This window comes from Ailuropoda melanoleuca, chromosome 1 (genome assembly GCF_002007445.2).
Source record: "Ailuropoda melanoleuca isolate Jingjing chromosome 1, ASM200744v2, whole genome shotgun sequence".
Lineage (NCBI taxonomy): Eukaryota > Metazoa > Chordata > Mammalia > Carnivora > Ursidae > Ailuropoda > Ailuropoda melanoleuca.
Window position 1 is genome coordinate 118,324,616 of NC_048218.1, and position 22,811 is coordinate 118,347,426.

Sequence of the window (22,811 nt, forward strand, 5' to 3'; positions counted from 1 at the left end):
CTTTTCAAAACACGGGGAGCACAAGGACAACATGTACATTTTTATAATTGGATGCACTCCATCATATTGGACAACTTTTAGGATTCTTTTGATCAATTCCAAAAAGAATCTCTTAAGTTGGATTCCTGAGTTTAGAGTTAGATTTTAAAGATGAAAATAATAAGCCCATAGGCGAAAAAAAAATATAACTATTCACTTAGACCTCAGTTACAAAGTTATAAAATCTATGAATTTGATGAAGGAGTTAAATTTGTCCCAAGAATAAGTAAGAGGAAATACACAATTTTTAAAAATTTAGTTTAAGATTCCTGGTTTTCTGAAAAGTTCTACCATTAATTTTGTATATGCCTTTGTCTGAAATCTGTTTTTTATCTCTCTCCTTCTGTTCTCTTTCCTTCCTTCCTGCTTCTCTTCCGATTTAACTTCTTTTCTTCTTTCTTCCCAACTTTTTTTTTCACCTTCCTCCCTTCTATGAATATAACTGTTACCACACCATGGAATCCAATCTCCAAAAAAATATCACAAAGGTATAGGGGAGAAAAGGAAAGGAACATCTGGCATCTGAATTCAGTGAACAAGCATTGGAGCACTCACTTAATTTTCCCTGGGCCCTGACCAAATCCTTTGGCTTCCAGTTTTCGGTAGAAATTGCGGAGCTTGGCTTCAAAGTCTCTCCGGTAGGGTGAAGGGGCTCTTGCACTGGCTCTCTGTAAGCCTGCAGAGAGAAGCACATGGTCTGAAGGTCATCACTAATATGTGGAGCAATGTAAGAAGAAGGGCCAACAAGAGGCACATTCCCAGTCTTCTTATTTTCCTTCTCAAAAAAGTTTCCCTTGATTTCCGTTACTCTTTCAGTTTCTTTTATAATAAATGGAAATAATATAATAAAGAGAAAAACAAATTCTGATGACAATAAACATTTATGTCTTCCACTCCACTTCAAGTTGTATTTCTCTTAAAAATACCTTGATGAGCATATCTACTGGCTTAATTGTACTTAAATAATGTAAACCAACAAATCAAACTAGTCTAAATTTTTCTTGTAAGCTTCTATATTATAAGAAGTTATTGTAACTATAATGAGGCAACTCAGACTAACACATGTGTATGTCATACTTCTCTAACTATATTGACCCTAAAATAAACATAGGTGTCCAGTAGGGCCCAGAGCACTGAGGAGTTTATATTAGATTATCTTGCGTCATAGAAGAAACATTTGTAAAAATAATAATAATGACTTGTTGATTCTACATAGAAGAGAGTTTTTATATCACTTAGAATGCTTTGTGAGGGGCGCCTGGGTAGCACAGCGGTTAAGTGTCTGCCTTCGACTCAGGGCGTGATCCTGGCGTTCTGGGATCGAGCCCCACATCAGGCTCCTCCGCTGTGAGCCTGCTTCTTCCTCTCCCACTCTCCCTGCTTGTGTTCCCTCTCTTGTTGGCTGTCTCTATCTCTCTGTCGAATAGATGAATAAAATCTTAAAAAAAAAAAGAATGCTTTGTGAATGCTTTATTATCCTTACACACTTTTTAATGAGAAAAGGAGTGGAAAAAATAACATTCTTCTCCAGGTTTTACAGATGGCCAGAATCATGGCTTGCCTCTTCAATAACTACTATATTCCAGGTATTGAATTAATATTCTAAAGAAGACTGATACCAACAAACTCACAGGAAAGAGAATATAATTACAAGTTGAGATGATTGCTACCCATGAAGGAAAGGATCTCAGTTCTTTGATACCACAGAACACTCTGGCCAAGTTCGGGAAGGCTTCCCGGGGAAATATCTGAGGAATAAGTGAGCATGAATTAGACTTAATTAGTTGGGAAAGGCTTCCATTTAACTAAGACAAGAGATGAGCTGGGAGAAGAGCAATCTTGGTAGAGGGTCAGCATGTGCAAAGGTATGGCAGCGGAATGGAAAGTGGTGTTCCTGTTTATCTGGAGCGCAGGGTACAAGGATCAGAGTGATGCAAAACAAGGCTTGAGAGGTGGGTAGATGATCAAACAGGTAAGGTCTATTCTGCTAAACAATTTTGTTTAATACTAAGCACGATAGGAAGCCATTGCACAAGGACTGACATGATGACACTTGACATATGAAAACATCAGTCTTTCTGCAGTAGAGAGAAAAAAATGAGAATACTGGGGTGGATTTAGAGAGCCTAAATTGGACTAGGGTGGTGTCAGTGGAGGTGAGAAGTGGATAGACTGAGGTGTGTTTAGGAAGCAATGAACCAGACATAGGTAGTGAGGGAGAGGTGGGCTTTAGATTTTGTAATTGAAGGGACTGCAGTGATAGTCACTGAGATGGGGAACAATGGAAGAAGAACACATTTGTAGGGGAGATCATGAGCTTGGCCTTTGATGGTGCTACCTGTGAATGTTCAAGGAAAGAGACGTGGTCTGAGAGAGAGAAGAGAAGAAACCTGGGACTGAGTCTTGGGCATGGTAGGCACTGAAGGATGAGTCTGCCTAGGTGGCCAAAGAAGGTTGAAATGCATACAGTAGTGTCACAGAAGCTTACGGAAGAGGTGACTTGAGAGGGAGAGCAGTCAATAATGTCAAATGTGGCTTAATGTTAAATGTGAGAATTGCCCACTGGACTGTGTGTCTGGAGGTCATGGTGACCTTATTGAAGACACCTCCTCTAATGCATCGGTGTGGAGTAGAAGGAGGGGTAGGCTTGGTAGGCTTGTAGGATTGGTGGCAGGCATCTGGGAAGATGTCTACCTAATGGCTTCAATTTGTTCAATGAAGGGAGAAGGACATCATTTGCAGAGGGTTGGAGGTTTGAGGGGACATAAACATTCGAAACAGCAGTAGAGGGGCACTGGGTGGCTCAGTCGGTTTAGTGTCCAACTCTTGATTTTGGCTCAGATCATGATTCCAAGGTTGTGAGATCAAGCCCTGTGTCAGGCTCCATGCTAGGCGCGGAGCCTGCTTAAGATTCTCTCTCTCCCTCTCTATCCGCCCCTCCCCCCTGCTCACTCTCTCTTTCTCTCTCTTTAAAAAAAGAGAAAAAGAAAATAAATAGCAGTAGAGAAGCTGACCTAGGAAATGTGGTAGAGTTTTCTTTTGGGTGTTCAAGGTCCAGGTGAGGTGAGAGATGACTAAGTTATAATTTGTAATCTGCCCTGTCAGATGAATTTGCCCGAGAATGCCTGAGCAAAGATGTGGAGGAAGGAGAGAGTATGTTTATCTAGGGGCAGAGTTCTGCAGACAAAATGGAAAGGACTGCGGAATTTAGGCCATTGGCACAGTTGTTACCAAAAAAATGAACTGTGGAATCTATGCCGAATAAGTGAAGAACAGAAAGGAAAGGAGAGACATGCATGAACTAGAGGTCCTGATGAGGACAAAGGACAGTAATGCGGAGAGTAGTTGAACAAGCATGTTAGATGGGAGTCAGATGCTTGAATCAGTGATTTTAGAGATGACAACAGGGGCGAGAAGATGACTGTGGGAACAAGTGGTTGCGGTGGGGGAAAGGTCATTGCAGACCAGAAATTCCAGAAACCAGGAGGCCAGGGAAATGAATAGGTGTCCCTTGTGTATGCTGAACTCATTCAGGATGATGGAAGGACTTGGGAGGGAGAGGGAGGCTATGAGACAGGTGACACAGTCTTTGAGAATGAGAGAAAGGCTGGTAGATGACAGCAATTGGGGGTGCTGGGGACAGAGAGCTGAGTAGTATAAGTAAGGAAGCATGAAGGGCACCAGCCTCACCTTTGCACCCCCCAGCATCTGAGGTGTAAGGGAACCAACAGCCACGACTTGAAAAGAGCTATCCTCAGTGAAATGGCAGGTTTCAGGCTCCAGGTCTGTAGGTGCAAGTAGCATTTTCTGCCCAGTAGAATGCAGTATATTTTATAATATGACTTTTATTACTGCTGGTACTTCTACTATGCCCATGACCACTACTAAGTATTTTTCTAATAATTTATGCTTTACAAAGTACTTTGGCATAAATATCTATGATTTGCTATCTCTGCAGCACCCTGGTAAATTTCATGAAGGTCTAGAAAAACGGGAAGTATCAAATTTAACATCAAAATATTTGGATCACATAATCTAGGACCCCATGGTCAGAGCTAGGAGAATTAAGAATTAAAATGAATTGGATGATTGTTTGGGTTCATGGTATTAGTAATGCCTCATCAGGAAAGCTGATTCCTTTTATAAAAGTTATGCAAGTAATTATCATTTAGCAAATAACTCTTTATTCTCTCTTATTTTCCTATTTGTAATATGCTATCTCCCCCGTGTAATGATGTTAAAATCATACTTTACTGTCAAATGTTTGGACCAAAGGGCAGGTACCTTATCAGGCTGGGACAGTATCTACAACAAAATGACAGATCGTCATGCAGGCCAATAGATGCCCCCAAATGAAAGGCTCTGCTCCCCAAAAAGAAGTCATCTTGTATGCATGGGAAACATTTGACTGTCCTGATGTTGGCTCGGGCAAAGCTTGTCATCCTCCTTTTCCCAGGCCATGGCATCTCCATTATGTCCTTAATCGTGCCTTTGGTGCACTGGTTTGGAAGAAGTGACGATGAGTAGATACTGCCTTAGAAACAGATTCTAGCAATTAACAAAACTACCTCTAAGAGATAGTTCTGAGTGACATGACCTGGAGGAACCAAACTAAGATATTCATTCTAGAGACCTGTGGCAGTACCAAGAAATGCCGAGGGAGACATCCCTTCTGAGGGACTGAGAACATTGCTAAATTCTGTATCTCTTGTGAATTTCTCCAGTGGCTTCAAAAGCCAAGCTTGGACTCTGACTCTAGAGGGTGTGAGTTATGAACCTACTAGGTTTTTATTTTATTATTTTTTTCTTTTTCTTTCTTTCTTTTTTTTAAAAATTAAGTTCAATTAGCCAATATATAGTACATCAGTTTTTTAAAAAATTATATTCAGTTAGCCAACATACAGTATATCATTAGTCTTTGATGTAGTGTTCAATGATTCATTACAACACGTGCCCTCCTTGATATCCATCCCCTGGCTCTCCCATCCCCCCACCCCCTCCCTTCTCAAACCCTCAGTTTGTTTCCTGGAGCCCCTAGTGTCTCATGGTTTGTCTCCCTCTCTGATTTCTTCCCCTTCAGTTTTGTACATCATTAGTTTTTGATGCAGTGTTCAGTGATGCATTAGTTGCGTATAACAACGCCCAGTGCTCATCAGATCACGTGCCCCCCTTAATGCCCATCACCCAGTTACCTACCTACTAGATTTTTAAAACTAAATCCCTTTACTTTTAAAGTTATAAAAAGAAATTTGGGTTTACCACCAAGACTTTGGACCACAAGGTGGTACTGTAAACCAAACAACTGAGGAGAAACTCTTCCAATATCTGGATCCCATTTGGGAGTATGGATTTTACTTAAACTCATTATTTTGATGAACCTGGGAGCAGTATCTTCTTTTTTCACTAAACGGTTCAGTATATATTTCCTTATTTGGAATGCAAAATACCTATAAAGAATTTCTGTATCATGAATAAATTAATCCTATTACATAAGGAAAACTGTAGGGGAAAAATTGCACATGTAAGAAAACTCTTCAGTGTCTTCATGGGGGACATTATTGTGGTCCCTAGTAACCATATCACCGAGAAATTCCTTTACACCTTAGCCAAAGGTTACTAAAATTGGTACCTAATAACATTCTGAGTCATAAGGCAGACTGTTTCAGCAAGGGCTCTTCCCTTTAAATGCCCGCAGAGTACCTTGGAATACAAAAGCAATTTAGATCAGGAGTCAGCAGACTTTTTCTGCGAAGAGCCAGAGAGTAAATATTTTAAGCTTTTGCGGCCGTCGGGTCTCCTTGTTACTACTCATCGCTGCTGTTGTAGTGTGAAAGCAGCTACAGAAAATACATAAACAGGGGTGACTGGGTCCAATAAAATTCTATTTACAGACCCTGACATTTGAATTTCATATAATTTTCACATGTCATGAAATACTATTTTTGAAAAGAAATTTTCAAATTATTTAAAAACATAGAATGCATTATTAATTACAAAAACAGGCAGCAATTTGTCAAGACCCAATTTTGGCGGTGTGCTTTCGGTCAGAAAATTGAGAGGGAGGAAGGGAGGAAGGACATGTGTACAACCGCCCTTCTTCTACCTTCGTCTGGTGGAAACACGGAGAGCTGGTTACAGGGGACGGAATGCCAGACACTCAAGTTACCTGGGGAGTTCTGAGGTGAGGAACAGGGTGAACAGCGGGGAGAGAAGCTGTACCCGGGGTGGAAGGCAGCCTGCAGGGGGACGTAGGACATAATCTCTTCTTCAAAGAGACTGCAAAGGAAAAAAAAAAAAAAAAAAGAAGAGGAGGAATCACAAGAAGTAGCAGAGGAAGAAGAATGAAGAAGAAGAAAGAAAAAAGTTAGTTTTCTGTCCATGAGAGAATATTCACGAACTGGGGTCGTAGTGGTTACAGTTCTCACAAGGCAACCAAAGCACTTAGGTTCACGCAGATAGGCGCACGTCAGCATGCAATTTCTCAGTGTTATTTTAGACCCGAATGAATCCTGAAATAATGGAGTCGCCATCAAGTACTATACACAGTTCTTAATACCCCAGTTAGTAAATGTGAAGAAGGCAACGGACAGCAGGTATGAGCGTGGGGGCCCAACTTTAGCTGTAGCCGGTCGAACCCTCTAAAACAAACGGTGAGTGTCTCAGTCATGGCCATAGTGGAGGAAGACTGCCCAGAGCGGCCTTTCCAGAAGTGTTTCAGGCTTAGCCCCTTACCTCAGCAAAATGACTAGATCTGCATCACAGGACAACTTTTCAAGCCCATGATTACCCTCAGTCCGAATGTAATGGATTTTCTCCCTAGAAGAATGTGGGAAAGAAAGTAAGAATTACCAACAGATAAGCTAGGGAATAAATCCCTTGCTGACTCATTTTTTTTCTCTTTCAATATGGCTGAATAGAGATGTTCTAATGTCCAGTGAATTTTGTGGTATTTTAAGGTCCTGTGGCAGGTTCCCATGATGCTCTGCAAGGGATCACCCATCCTTAGAATCACACAGGGCTGGAAGCTGAGGAACACTACAAAGGTAGGTCCTCAGATAGTCAGGAGTGAGGCTGGGTAAGGAGAGCTGCTGGAGGACTGTTGTGGGCTCCTGGAGTCTTGGGAGCCCACATGGGGGGAAAGAGTCTGAGAAACCTTACGCCTGGCGGAAAATGTATAATGCCACACTGGGTAAGAGAGGGTCTGACATCCAGAATGGCAGAGTCTCCCAGGTCCGTCTGAGCACAGGCATCAAGTTCTCTGTTTAATTACAATGTGCATTCTGACTCTCTTCCATGACCTCCAACTCCAACCTCACAAATTATTACAGTGAATCTAGAGATAAATAACATTTATTTTGATCAAATGAACTTTGTACTTTGATTCTCTGACATTCAAATATTATAAATGCCACAGCCAAGGATCATTCTATCGTATGCACGCTTCAAAGAAATTAAATTTTCTTCCCTTTCTTGAAGAGATGTTCCAGAAATCTGAGAAAACTTAATATTTTTTTAAATATTTAACTCTCTTTTTTGTGAAAATTTTAATTTTGAGATGATTTTATTTTTTTATTATTTTTAAAAAGATTTTATTTATTTATTTGACAGAGAGACAGTGAGAGCGGGAACACAAGCAGGGGGAGAGGGAGAGAGAGAAGCAGTCTCCCCACTGAGCAGGGAGCCTGATGCAGGGCTCGATCCCAGGACCCTGGGATCATGACATGAGCCGAAGTCATGATCCGAAGGCAGACACTTAACGACTGAGCCACCCAGGTGCCCCTATTTCAAGATGATTTTAGAATCACATGTAGTTCCAGGAAATTAATACAGAGCCATCCAGTATACCCTATACTCAGTTTCCTCCAATGTATGACTTTAAAAAAAATCTATTTATAAAAATACTGCAGATACAAATTTTTCCTCTCTTTGATTATAGTAATGTGAACCCAAACGTTCATCTTTATTTGAATATTTTCCGGCAACAATATAACAAACTTGACCTTTTGGTGTGTGAATTTTTTAAAAGGGAAACTTTCTGGTCTCTACAAAGACATACAAAATAAGATCAAACAGAGAAATGCATTGGGATCCAAACTCCCAGTATAGGTAGCGTATCACTGCAGTAAATGCTATTGCCAAAACCTGGGGGTGTTCACAGTGTCCTCTCTGACTGGGGGTTTGAAAGATGGAGCAGAACTGTCTGCTCAGCATTTTGTGGGGAGGCTGTGGAAGCCCAGCCAAGAGCGAAAGCACTGTGCCCACTCCACCCCCTGTTTCTCCCTCCATATCCCTATGTTCTCGATTCCATGCTCCTGAGCATTGGCCTCTAAATCCTGATACCATCTCACAGACCTCTTTTTTTTTTTAAGATTTATTTATTTATTTATTCATTCAACAGAGATAGAGACAGCCAGCGAGAGAGGGAACACAAGCAGGGGGAGTGGGAGAGGAAGAAGCAGGCTCATAGCGGAGAGCCTGATGTGGGGCTCGATCCCAGAACGCCAGGACCACGTCCTGAGCCAAAGGCAGATGCCTAACCGCTGTGCCACCCAGGCACCCCTCCATCTCACAGACCTCTTGTTTGGAAGATTTTGTGGATCTGTATCCCTGGTTTACTGACTCAGCCCCACAAAGGACTCTCAAATTTATGTCCTCTCAATGACAGTGCCCCGGAGTGGATCATCCTGTTGCCTCAAGGGACCTGTATGTGGGTAAGGCCCTGGTCTCCTTGTTTGGAGGAAACATGGGGAGAACATTCTAGGGATGGCCCTTTGTTCCCAGTGTTCCTGAGGAAATGAAGTCCAAAGGGGGTCAACTCTACTAGGGCAGCAAAGTGCCCACAGAAAGTGGCACTGCCCTGCAGTGGTTGCATTATCCCACCACCCACGTGAACCATATCCATGTATCAGAAAGCCAAGCACAGTTTTCTGAGACTCTCAGGGGCTCTCCATAGGACATTGCACCTCTGTCATGTATATGAAAATTTCATGCAGACCCAGTGGTCTGGGGGCCTCCACATGCCCCCGGGACTCAATCCCAAAGGGACTGGAATTGGGAAAGTTCTCTAAAGGCTAGAAGGCCAGCTTCCTCTCCTACATATACCCCTTGCCCACCAGGAAAAGTCCAGTGCAAAACCTTCCTCAGGGTTTAGTTCAGTAGAGCCACCTGCCTCCTTGACATCTTGACATCTTCCTTTGTGGCCTCAAAGACCTCAAAACTAATATCCAGATGAAATCCTTAACATTCTTTTATCGCTATCACTGAATTCTGATCTTGTCCTTTGTGGCCTTTAATATACCCTAGAACTATGTATTTGGCTTAAAAAAAAAAAAAGTCAAACCTGTCTACCATCTGCCTTCCTTAATAGATAGCAAATACCATGCCAAGTAGGGCCAATGTCTGTTTTGCTTTGCTACGCTATACACAGCCCTACACAATCCTGACTCAGAACAATGGCACAATAAAAGCACCAGATGAAGGAAGAATGAATGAATGAGAACAGCTACCATGACCCTTAAAGTGAACAAATGTCATTAACCTCTGGGTTTTCTGGCTCCTTCTTCCCTTTCCACATGTGGCTTCCTTATGATTCACTGTTGTCTGCTTAACAGTTTTCTGAGGACTCACACTCCACCCTCTGACACAGAAACTGGCTTTGTGGATCCAGGATAGTGGATCCATGGCTCCTGAGAATAGTAATGGCTGGTCATAGTCCCCATGTAGAGACCAGACGAAGCAGTGATTTCCTCCTCTGAACAGTGTCATGGGGAAAGAAGGTTTTCTTTCCAACCTTTGGACCTTTAATATGGAGCTGACTCACCCTCACATCACAACCAGGGGCAAGCACAGGCCCAGTCATAGCAAGTAGTGCCCGCTTCCTGGTTCCTGTAAGCCTGACTCCCTGAAGACAAATTTCTTCTTCTTGTTGTTCTCCCTTTTTAATTCCATAGCCTCTTAGTTACTGTGGGCCTTCTGCTTTTGGTGAGATATTTGGGTTCTCATTCTGGGCCTACAGGTCCTTAAAGGAGTCCATAATCCTAAAGAAGTTATTAGTTTCTATACTAAGTAATTGCCAAGATTTTTCCAATTCTGAGAAGTCTTAATTCCAAGTTCCCCCATATCTGGAAAATTATAATTGTATAATTCTGCACTGCAACAAGGCCTTTAAGGTTTCTGGAATTTAATTATAATGTGATACTATGCAATAGCGCTGAAAATAATTTATTTTCACTCTTTAACCCACGGGATTACATTTTTCACTTTTAAAATGACTTAAATGAGACTAGTGCCTTTGGTGAGTTTAAATTCCTCCAAAAAATCAGCTGTGAACTCATTACTTAGTAATAGAATCAGTAACATAAAACATGTTCAAGAGCAGCAATTTCTCAGAAACTTCAGATAGTACAACTCCTCTGAAAATCCTTTGGAAATTCCCTTAAATTATGATATGCTGTGAGTCAGAGAGTAGCCCACAAATACATGACCCATATGACTGAGTACGGCACTGCCTTCTGCAGCTCAGTGATAACATGGGCAGAGCTGAACAGAAGTGGAAATCACACATACTAGAACTCATCTGTTCCTGCTGAAGATCTTTCATTCACTCTAAATGTAATTAGGGTTTCTTATCTTCAAAGTAGAGGACTCGATTTGGAGGAAGAGAGTGATACAAAGGCAGAGACCAGAAGGTCCTGCTCTAAGGAGCTCACATATCATAGGGAGACATCAGTACAGACAGCATTCTAGAGATCATGGAAAAATACACTAGGAGGAGAAAAAAGGAATGCTATCAAAGCCAGGCAAAAGAAGTACTGGAGTTTGCCTAGGTCAGTGAATCTTTGCATTTGGTTTGAGCCTTTAAAATGAGTTGAGAGGTCCTTAAGAGAAAAGCCATTCCTGAGAGGGCAAAAGTAGGAGAGGAGAGCCTGTTTGGTGGAGGTGGAAGACACTAGAAGGAAAAAATTAGCATGGGATAGAGAGCTAGGTTAGGGCCAGACTTTGGAGACCATGGAAACTGTGCTTAGAAACCCTGACTTTATTTTACACACAATGGGAAGCGTTTTTGAAGGCCAGGAGTAAGATGATTTATTCTGTGCTGTAAGAATTTAATTCTGTCCTAGATCTAGGGGACATCTTCTAGGAGACCCCTACAAAATCCAGGAGAGAAATGCTGAGCACCCACACACAGGCCATGACAGGGAAGGGGAAAAAAAAGGCTGAAGGAGAGAAAGTGAGGAGGCAGATGTTTGGTTGCGGAGACAGAGAAAGAGGGAAGAGTGGAGATCTGGCAATGGGGACGACAGTGATTCTAATTCACACGGAGTTAAAAGCAGGAAAAATAGGTGTCAGGGAGAGTGTGTGGGTGTGGGGGGGAAAGAGTGAATGATCCACCCTGGCAGGGGTAATAGGAGTTTGAATAGCAAAGAGGCTATTTTCAGGTGTCGATGATTCACTGAGGAAGTCAAATCAGAGCACTACAGTTGTCCACCAAATGGGAGATGAGGACTCAGAGGTAGTCAGTGACCGCATTCCCGCCCACCTTCCCTGATCCTTTACAAACATACCATAAAAGCATCTCCACAGTGCCCACATGGTAACTGTATCTGAGATCAAGGGCATATATGGGTCAAATAACATGCCCAGCTCGGGAGCGCCTGGGTGGCACAGTCGTTAAGCGTCTGCCTTTGGCTCAGGGTGTGATCCCAGAGCTCTGGGATCGAGCCCCACATCAGGCTCCTCCACTAGGAGCCTGCCTCTTCCTCTCCCACTCCCCCTGCTTGTGTTCCCTCTCTTGCTGGCTGTCTCTGTCAAATAAATAAATAAAATCTTTTAAAAAAATGCCCAGATTGATGGTCTCTACGAGCTGGAGCAAGAATTCAAATTCCAAGGGGACACACTTAACCATCATGTATACCAGTTTCCGAAATGCTGTGTAGTCAACTGAAGCAGAGAGATACCTGAATATCTGGGACAGAAAGTGGGATTTAAGTTCAGTTTATGTTCTCTTGTTATCATTTTGGGTGGCTATCCTTTCCAAATGAAGTAATTCAGTTTCAGAGACACTCATGCAACGATGACACTAATAGTAAGATATAAGTAGTTAGAACACATGATACTTTTGATACTTTCGGATTGCTTGTTGGTTCATTTTTGAATATGTTCATCTACTAGTTGGTTTACCACTAAATGATGATATTTTAAAGATAAAAATATTTAAAGTGGATTAAAGACCTAAATGTGAGACCTAGAACCATAAAATTCCTAGAAGAGAACATAAGCAGTAATTGCCTTGACATTGGCTATAGAAATATCTTTGTAGATGTGTCTCCTTTGACAAGGGAAACAAAAGCAAAAATAAACTATTGGGACTACACCAAAATAAAAAGCCTTTGCACAGTGAAGGAAACCATCAACAAAACAAAAGACAACCTAGTGAATGGGAGAAGATATTTGCAAATGATATATCCAATAAGTGGTTAATATCCAAAATATTTAAAGAACTTATACAACTCAACACCAACCCGCCCCCCGAATAATCCAGTTAAAAATGGGCAGGGGACATGACTAGATATTTTTCTAAAGAAGACATACAGATGGCCAACAGACACATGAAAAGCCGCTCAACATCACTCAACATCAGGGAAATGCAAATCAAAACCAGAATGAGGTATCACCTCACACCTGTCAGAATGGCTAAAATCAAAAGCACAAGAAACAACAAATGTTGGCAAGAATGTGGAGAAAAAGGAACCCCAAAGCAGTGCTGGTAGGAATGCAAGCTGGTGCAGCTACTGTGGAAAACAGTATGGAGGTTCTTAAAAAAATTAAAAATAGAATTACAACATGATCTAATAATTCTAGTAGTGGGTATTCCCCCAAAGAAAATGAAAACACTAATTCAAAAAGATATATGCACCCCTGTGTTTATTATAGCATATATATAACAGCCAAGGTATGGAAACAATCCAAGTATCCATCCATAGATGAATGGATAAAGAAGAGGTGGTATATATATATATATATATATATATATATATGCAATGGAATATTACTCACCCATAAAAAGAATGAAATCTTGCCATTTGCAACAACATGGATGGAACTAAAGGGTATTATGCTAAATGAAATAGGTCAGTCAGAGAAAGACAAATACCATATGATGTCACTCACATGTAGAATTTAAGAAACAAACAAACAAACAACCAAGCAAGGAAAAAAAGAGACAAACAAAAAACAGACCCTTAACAATAGAGAACAAACATATTTATGAGAGGAGAGGTGGGTGGGGGAATGGGTGAAATAGGTGAAGGGCATTAAGAGTCCACTGAGTGTCATGAGCACTGAGTAATGCATAGAACTGTTGAATCACTATATTATGCACCTGAAACCAATATTACATTAATTAATATGTTAATTATACTTGAATAAAAATTTTATATGGTGCTCTACATAAGTAATTTTTTGATGAAAGCTATTTTACTTTTTCTGTGCTTCCCCCTGAATCCATGGAAATCATATCAGCATTGTATAAATAGTATGTAACCTAGCAACATGGCTATCTCCGATTGTGACACCTCAGAGAATATTAGAAACCCCCGGGGATCCTTCATTTTGAGTATTCAAGACATAATTAAATACATGAACAAAACGCATCCTAGGCTTCTGCTCTCTCTGCACAGAGGTGCTGTCCCACCTGGCAGGCTAGCTGGAGAGACCCAGAGCTAGAGGGTGAGGGACAAGCCCCTACCTGAGTGTGTGGTTTCTTGCCAGGCTTGGCTGACGCTCTTGCAGCATTTCAAAAATGTTTGGTTGGCGAAGAAATGCCACAATCTTGTCATTATATGCTGAAACAGACAAAAGTGCAAGTTGTGGTTGAGTCTTCGGCCCAGAGATAATTTCTCTAATGGTTGGAAAATTTCTCTAATGCCTGATACCAGGATTAACACAGGAGTTTGAAGGGCAGGTAGCATATTCATCAGAAAATGTAAGCTCTTCAGGGCTTTTTTCTGTGACATAATAGCATTATCATTTTTAAAAGATCAAACCAAAAGTGAACCGGGTCTAAGTTGATTATCCTTAATATTCTGCGAACTTCACTGGGTGTTAACGCATCCCTGTGAAGGAGAACAAAATAGCTCTTCCAAGAGGGGAGTTGTACTCTCTTCCTTCTGACTTCTCTTGGTCATTTTGCAATAGTTACTATGGCAAAAAATTCTTTATGAGTTCAAAGAAATCTTTTTCTGAGCACTTGACCCTTACAACCTGTGGCCAAGGTCGATTTCCCAGTAGTGGTCACGGAAGCATCCAAATCCATTTGGGCTTTCTCACCTCACTTCCCTTGATACAAGGGGCGTGTACCTCAGGAAGTAAGTGAGGTCAGGAATGAAGATTATGCCGACTTATCCTCATACACACCTGGGAAGGGAGTTCTAAATTAAAAACTGCATCTAACAGCAACAAGATCCATCACCTCATTTAAACTATGCTCTCCTGGGCTCGGCTAACAAATCACTGAATGGAAGAAAGAAGAGGATGAGGGTCTGGAAGAGAGCAGAGAAGAAACAGGGAAGATGGAAGGTCAAACTCAGGAGTGAAGGGAAAGGAAAAAGGGGCACAAGGGGGATGGAAGCAAAGGGTAGGGGTAGGTCATACCACAGGGGAGGAAAAAGAAAATACAGAATCCTGAATATTAAAAGATTCATGACAAGAAAAAAAAAAGGCTAAGTATTGGGTATCCAGGGTCCCCAAAGCATGATACATACCTAGTGGCAATGACTCATGTTGATGTTGGCTTCGAATAGCAGCTACTAGGCTGTGTCCTGGCCTGGCCAGTAAAGAGGCTCCTCTGTTTCTAGACACTTCTGAAGCCTAATTTCAAAATAAAATTGTTAGCATTGGAAATCTTATCAATTTCAGATGGTCTTTTGATACTAATTTTTTGATATGGGGGGTAAAAGATCCTGATATCACCTAAGTTAAAAACGACATGAAGGTACAATCCTCAAAGTGCGTGGAAATAAGCAAGTTAAAAAAAAAAAGACTAAGTAGGATGGTTGATGGTTTTATAAGAAAGTGACTGTGCTAAATGTTATCCGTGTTCACCAAATTAATATCCTGAATAGGCAAAGAAACATTTCTCTTCACAAATACATTCAAGAGAAAAATACATTCTACATGAAGACTATCAGTAAAGATAAGTTTATGACTTTTATTTCTAAGGTTAGCACCGAACTTCAGAGCTGAATGTGGAATGGACTTGCTCTTTTTAACAGCACTTGGAACCCTCAGATGACCATTCTTTGCTTAGTGCCTATCATTCCATTCACGGTGCTGGCTACTCTTCATATAGTATCTTTTTATTTTCTCAAAATTCTGAAAGATAGGCATTATTCACCACAGATTACAAACAGGGAAGCTGAGAATTGGATACATTAAGTTTTTACAACATTTTTAAGTGTAAGAGACAGAACCAGGGAACTAACTAATGCTTGACGGTGAAGCATTTGTTGACTCCCTTTCCTGCTATTGGCCTGCATCCAATACCCTGGTTTTGGATGGGCATTTTGACAAAACTTCATGAAATACAAAACTTGCTTAGCTTAAAACTATTTGTGATGATTAATTTAGCTCAATTTTAAGTTTTAATAAACCCCCTAAGTTCTAGAGCATGGCAGTGAACTTTCTACCATGATTCAATGTACATTTGTTCCTTAAAGGACCCTTGCAGGGTAAGCTGCTTAAACAGAGGCCCTATAGATTTTCCACATCGGGGGACATTCACCATATATATGGGGCTTGCTGTAGAGTCTGATTCATTCTATGGTATTTGGTAAAGTATGCCAAAATAGGCTTTAAAAACATTGATGAATTGCACTGAAGAATTACTTTGTAATATACTTACAAAGTACTCAAACACCTGGACAAATAAGGAAAGAAAATTCCCCCTCTGAGACTGGTATCCAATTCACTCCCACAGAAATCAGGAGATGTGTTGAGATCCTATGCTACAAAGTCCCGAAAGGCCAGGTCAATCTCAAAAGGGGCCTTTAAGACTAGTCCATGTGTCATATTGCAATGACAAATAGGACAGATTACTTAAGGCTTACTCATTAAAGACATGCTGGTTTTCGTTTGGGTCCTACTTCCACACTCCACACAGACAGGGATAACATCCTTTCTTTGCAGAGATGTGCTGTCAGTTCGCTGTCTATGTACGGCAGTCTTTGAACTGCTCTTCTAGAAGTAGTAGGGATGAGGACCCATCCTTTCTCTCCTGGTCCTTCCCCTTGCCCACTGCTTACTTGAGGGACAAGGAAATAGATTCTGTGCCACTGTGGGGGACTTCTCACTTTGATGTCATCAGCCCTCAGCTCGGTGCTGCTAGTGTAGACAGCCACCGAGATCTAGAAGCTGGAACTACTGCGACAGCACCTTCCAGTCCCACGTACACGGTTACAATGCAAAGTGATGAAAGAAAGGTTTGTCGATTATTCAAACAGGTGACACTGAGTCGCTACATTTCTTTCTCCTTGAATTAATAAATATGTAAAGCCTTTCTGGGACTGAAATGATAAGGCCTCTTTTCCTTGGAGGGAACTCTATCAGTCTGCTTGAATGTGTGTTTGAAATATTTTTGAGGCTGTAAAGACAGGAATCTGAAAGACCACTCAATTGAAGATTATCTAAATGAACTATTACAGAGGGAAACTGAGGAAGCAGATCTGGTAACAGACCTCAGGAAGGCATGGCTGTATACTGAACTCAGGTGATGCCTGCTGTCTAAACTGTCTCGTTGGTGGGTTGCCCCAAAATAAATAGCACTTTGAAACAGGCAGAGGCTCACTTCTATGCCTGGCGGCCATAGGGAATTCACGCGTTACAGATAGGTTTTAGGGAAAAATGGTGCCTACTTCCGAGGTCACCGGCTCACTGGCAAAACTAAGCCAGACTGAAAAACTTCGGAAACCAGATGAAGGCCAGCTACCCTGAAGGTAGACGACTGACTGATGAATATGCTTCAGGCCAACTATGATCGAGATAGAGGAAACAACACGGGGGGAGAGAAGGGCACGTGGGGTACCTGGACCAGAGAGACACCTGCCGAGGGTAAAGGAGGTATTGGAGAGTCTACAGATGAGGACGGATGGGAGGGTTACATAGAAACAGCCTTGTCCAATGAGGAGCCAGGAATTTACAGGGATGGAGACAATTTCAAGCAGGGCTGGAGAGGATTCTGAAATTGGTCTAGAGTTTACTATGTGCTAGGATCCTTGTACCCCTTAAGTAGTACTAAATGGTCCATCCCGAGGAATGTTTGATATCAGCTGAGTGACCTGATTTTATCTCACCGCAAACATGATGCTAACATTTGCTTTCCTAACTACCTAAAATGACTAGAAGAATGGATTTTCCATTTAAAACCAAAATTATATGACTCATTAAATTCCCTGGCATTTGACACTTTTGGTGTTACCTAGTGTCTCAGGGCTGTGTGTGTGAGACAGAGAGACAAAGAGGGGACCCCCCAATGGCCTGACTCTCCCCAGACAGGCTATGACTATTCTATGACTGGCTAAAACCCACTTTCCAGTAGGGACTACTTTTAAGATTTCTCTTCCTTTTGATGTTTAGATAGCTTTAATCATAATTGCAAATGTGAAAACTTCAAATATTTAGCTCTCTAGAAAAAAAATATACGCTCAGAAAATAGTTTTCAGTGACTGGTAAACAAGCTTCTCCTCTGTGTTGCAATTTAGAAATGTAAACTGGTGGTTTCTTTAAGCCGTGATTGAAAATTGCAGGTTTTAGACTGAATTTGGGTTAATAATCAGCTAATGATCTCTTTGAAAACACTGAAGATCTGATGATAAAAAAAAAAATGGTGAGTTCAGAGAAAAGGCCCAAGTGACGAATTTGCATTCGTCTCTAGATTCCTTTTGTATTCTAAAAATTGATCAGTAACAAAGTTTTCAGAATTATCTTAAGGAAACAAAAGACAGAGATCTATGCTTGAGTCATTCAACAAATTTCTAATAGTGAAAAGTGAATAAGAACCATAATGTACAAAGAAAGGCTTGAGTTAAATTATGGTAGATCCATACAATAAAATACAGAAGAATTTTAATGGCATGAAAACAGTCTCCAAGGTCTTGTATTGGTAAAGTAGGATACAGAACCATAGACAACATGATTCAATTTTTTAATTTCTATGTAGACCAGGAATTGCCTCCAGATGGGGTATTACACTCGCCTTTCAACTTCCTTCTCATCTGTGTCTGTGTTTTCTACACTCTTTACTTATTGTTGATAATTCAAAAGTGTATTTTTGTAGTTGTCTGAATTTTATAAACTTCCAATCAACCTATCATCAAGTATAGGCTACATGGAATCAAAAGAAAAATTCCCCAATGTTTAGAAGCAGTGCAGAATTTACCCTCCCGACAAGCTTCCTGAATGATGACTTCTCTGTGTTATCAGAGCCAATGAAATAACTTTTGTCATCCAGAAAGCTCACAGCAAAGAATGACCAAGAGTGACCTCTGCTTTTAAAGTGAAAAGTCAGTTTCTCTTCTTTTCCGGATTCCTGTCCTTTCCTGAGGCAATTACTATTACGCTGTTTTGTATGTATCCTTCCAGAACTTTTCTATGACTAATGATTTTCTAATCTGACCAAGATAAGGTGGTAAAAGAAATAAAAATTATGTGTTCTGTTATCCTTCTTTATTAATGTTAATTTATATTGCTATTTGTAGTATAAAGAAGACAAATGTGATCTTCAGTGGTTTCCTTACCAAGAGATGGGACCCAATATTCATTGCCCTATATGCTCTTTCCATTCACCCGTGTCCGTTTCTATTTGGACATTATGGGAAGAGCTACGTCTGTTTTGTTGATACTTTTTTTTGTATATTGCAGACAGATGTGACACTGTAGTAAATCGCAGGCTAACGCATCAAATAATGATCTCTTTATGCATAAAGTATTATATTCCTGATAACTGCTTTCAGCAAACTGCCTGAAAAATTTCCACTTGAGGTAAAGGCCAACCTAAAAGCCATTTGACAGAGCCTCTGTTAATAACCTATCATAGGGGTTTTGAGGGAAATTTTTACCGTTTAGGATCCTGAATATAGAAACGGATTTCAATTCTGTCTTTAAATGCAATTGATAAAAACATTCACTGCTGAGCAATACTCAAGAGAATGGCTTATGAAGGTGAACAGAAAATACTGATTTCTAGGGTCACGTCTAGAAACATCTATAGTAAATCCCCCAGTGCTCCTCACATATGACATAGAAAAACCACAGATTATGAAAATATTTCACTGATTATTCTTGAGTCTCGTATTTCCATTTAACTGTCATTTCAAATTGGATGTCCTACTGTTTTCATAGTCAATATCAACTTCTCTAACAGCAAACCTGCCATCCGCCCCACGTGGCTCTCCTGTTCATCTTACCTGCACGTTGTTAACGTGCCTCGAGCCTCACAGACTGAGAATCACAGGACCGACCAGCTAGTTCCCTTGTCTCCACTTGCAGATGAGGGAACTGAGGTCCCAGGAAGGAAAGGAAGGATTCATGACCCACATCTTCTCTGTGGAGAAGCTGGAGCTAAGACTTCATCTCCTAAGTGAAGTCCCAGGTACCCCTTCCTCCACCTCTCGACTTCTGTAGGCTTCTTCCCATGGGGTGTCCTTTGTCTTGTGTCTCTTGGCCACCTCCAGTGGCCTCTAATGGGCTTTTCTCTCACACATCACTCTTTTCCTTCCTCTTCTTGGCCGTCATTGTCTCCTTTCTAAAATACTAGTTTATCCTGGACTGGGAGTTAGATCTGAACTGTGGTCTTGAACTCCCGGTGTGACCTGAATTTTTGACATTTAAGTTTACCTGACTATAAAGTACAATTCTTAACTGAAGTGGTATTGCCACATGGGAATATTTGGAAACGCTTAGAGATATTTTGTTTTGTTTCTTGTTTTGGTTGTCACAGTGACTGGTGAAGTGAGGGCACTCCTGACATTTAATGGATGTGAACAGGAAAAAAGGTCCTGCAATGGCATGGGACAATTCTATACATTACCAAAGTGCCCTCAAAATGTCAAGTCTTCTCCTCTAAAGCTCATTTTTACACAAAAATCATCATGTTATTCCTCTTAAATTTATTCAGTGGGCTCCTAAGAAAATGCTGACCATGTGATATTCAAAGGTTTACAAAAACTAAAACAAAACCCAAGTGGAAACAGTATTCTGGTCGCACTGAACTATTTGTTGTCCGTCTACCGACCTTTCTCAATCCTACCGCCTCACCTCTGCTCTTGTGGGTGTTCTGTGGGGTTGCCCTTCCTCTTCCCCTGTACCTGGCTAGATTCTACCAATTTCTGTTAGGTCAAGTACCTTACTTTAAAGATTCCTTTCCCTGGCCTCTTTTGAGCTTCTGTGGCACTTGTCCTGACATCTCTCTTGGCCCTCAATCATATTCTAATTGTTCCTGTTACTTAACTCTGTGTTTTTTGGCCTGGCTTCAAACATAGAATATAAAATTCTCCAGGGCAGGGATCATGTCTCATACTTCTTTGCATTCCACGGTGCTCATAGCAAGCCATGTCCTTAATCAATGTTTGTTGAGCAAAATCCCATCACAGCAAACACAATTAACATTTCCCACCAGCCCCTCCTTCTGTTTTTCTACCAAGATCCTCCAGTCTTCCCATTCCCTAGGCTATGGGCTCTCACAGCAGGAGGAACCAGATATTTATTTTCATAAACGCTGGGTCTTTGTTTTCTCTGGTATGCTGCCCCTGGATCAGCTATTCTCTGCCTCCCAGTTTCTCTCTCTGTTGCTTTTCTTGATTTCTCCTTGTGTCAGTGCAAAGCAACCAGCAGACAGAGGATGAGCAGAGAGGGGTTGGAAGGGTTTAAAAACTTGATCAACTGAGTTGGTGAGTGGATGAATTAGGAAGAATACAGATGGCTGAGGCACATTTATGCCCTTTCACTGTTAGGTGTTACAGTCTTTCTTGGCTGGTGGCAGGTGGCACTTTGTCATTGATGTTGGTATTCAATGTAACTGTGCTTGGGCTATTCAATCATATTAAATAAATGTTCCAGAACAGGTATTGCAAGTGGTACTCATGACTTTAACCTTGTTTCAACAGACATGCTTCAATACTTGTATTTTCAGATTAATTTCTTATAAATGTAAGCGATCTCTATCTTTAGGGGGTTCCTCTTACATTGAGTAAACGTTTCGTTTTATTGACAGTGAACCTAACTGCAGTACTCAGCTTCTTGTATCAAATGTCGTTACTCTCTATTAATGCTGAAATTGCCTTAATAATATTAAAAAGCTTGGACATTTTAAATAAATTAAATGGCAAATTTCAAATTGATGCAGAATTTTGAATTTATCCACTATTATCTCATAAACACTGTATGTTTTTAAGTTTATGAAAGTGCCACAAGAGAGGGACACAATGCACGTTGAGCTGGGAAGTTGGGGCACTGCTTTTTGTAGTCTGTGAGCGTGTCCGCTGCTGAGTGTCTGCTATATGTGGGTGTCCAGACACCCACACAACCCAAGGGGATGTAGAAGGTTCTTCTCTGCGTACATACATGTACACATATATGCAGAAAGAAAAAGCCAACATGTTTCCAGCCATATCCTAAAACAATACCCAAGATGACCCATGAAAGAAAAATTTATTTTATCACACTGGCATTAAACCATGAGCGCCCTTGGTTGGAAAGACTTATGCATGTCAGAGTATACAGATGATTCCCCTAAAAGAGTAGTAAACTCGTACCAATACAACAACAACAGGCTCTTCCCTTGAGACTTACGTTTGCTATCTGGGGGCTGCCAGGTGGATTGTTGTTCTCCCCATTCCTCCTGAGATGTTCACCCTAGTTCTCCCTGGAATGACCCCCGGGAGTGGTGGGGAGGTGCACACCCTTACACACACACACACACACTTCTTCTTTTATCCTGTACTGCTTCATTTTTTTACCTCACTGTAATCCAACTCTACAAGTTGTTTAATGAGACATGGTTCTCAGTGGCCACCATCTTGTGAGATCCTGGTGGTTTCTTGGATGGTACCAATACTTGGCAAATGTCAGTAAGGGATTTGCTCGTAATACTGCCAGGAACTGACTAGAAGTAGAAAAGAGCTATGTTGGGAGTTTTGGTTTGAGAAAGGAGGCCAGGAAAGGGTATGGGATGAAGAGATAGTAGTTCAGAAAGGCAATGCACATGATGTGTAGGAAGAATGGCCGGTTTCATGATTCCGTGGAGGGCAATCATAGGCAGTGAATAAAGATATAAACCAGGAAAGAGCATGTGGTAGGATGGGAAGAGAGGATTCATGTCCCCAGTGGATTTCCCCCAGTTTTTAGTCCATGTAAATGGTATTGATGCCTTCTCCAGGATCTATGAAGAGCCAGAAGTTTTATGTCAGTCATATCCTGTATGATCTTTTAAGAATTCACACGCGACTGGAAGGTCTAAGGAACCACAGCTCCGGCCATGGTGTACGGATCTCCTGACCCTGCATTTTCAATTTCCTCTAAGCTAGACAGATTTTTAGTAGTGGTGACTGTCAGGACAAAAGGGAAGGCAGAAGGAAGGAAATCTGAATATGGGCCTAGGGAGTTCAGTGGGTGTCCCTGACTTCTCATTCTCCTAAAGACCAGTGTGGTTTTGGCAGAGCCCCTTGAGAAGCAGGCAATCCTAGATCCCAGCCTCTGAAAGAGTTCTGGCCCCAGCAGAG

The 22,811-nt window shown here is 41.2% G+C and overlaps 1 protein-coding gene across 1 annotated transcript in view; it reads right to left on the reverse strand.

Annotated features, from left to right (window-relative positions):
* HECW1 (HECT, C2 and WW domain containing E3 ubiquitin protein ligase 1) overlaps nucleotides 1–22,811 on the reverse strand; it is a 436,289-nt gene that overhangs the window by 48,057 nt on the left and 365,421 nt on the right. Inside the window, exons 18-22 of the mRNA XM_034640683.1 lie at nucleotides 14,802–14,907; nucleotides 13,787–13,883; nucleotides 6,772–6,855; nucleotides 6,206–6,315; nucleotides 595–715 (exon numbers count right to left, since the gene is read on the reverse strand). Coding sequence (XP_034496574.1) covers nucleotides 595–715; nucleotides 6,206–6,315; nucleotides 6,772–6,855; nucleotides 13,787–13,883; nucleotides 14,802–14,907 — 518 coding nt within the window. The remainder of the gene's footprint in view (nucleotides 1–594; nucleotides 716–6,205; nucleotides 6,316–6,771; nucleotides 6,856–13,786; nucleotides 13,884–14,801; nucleotides 14,908–22,811) is intronic.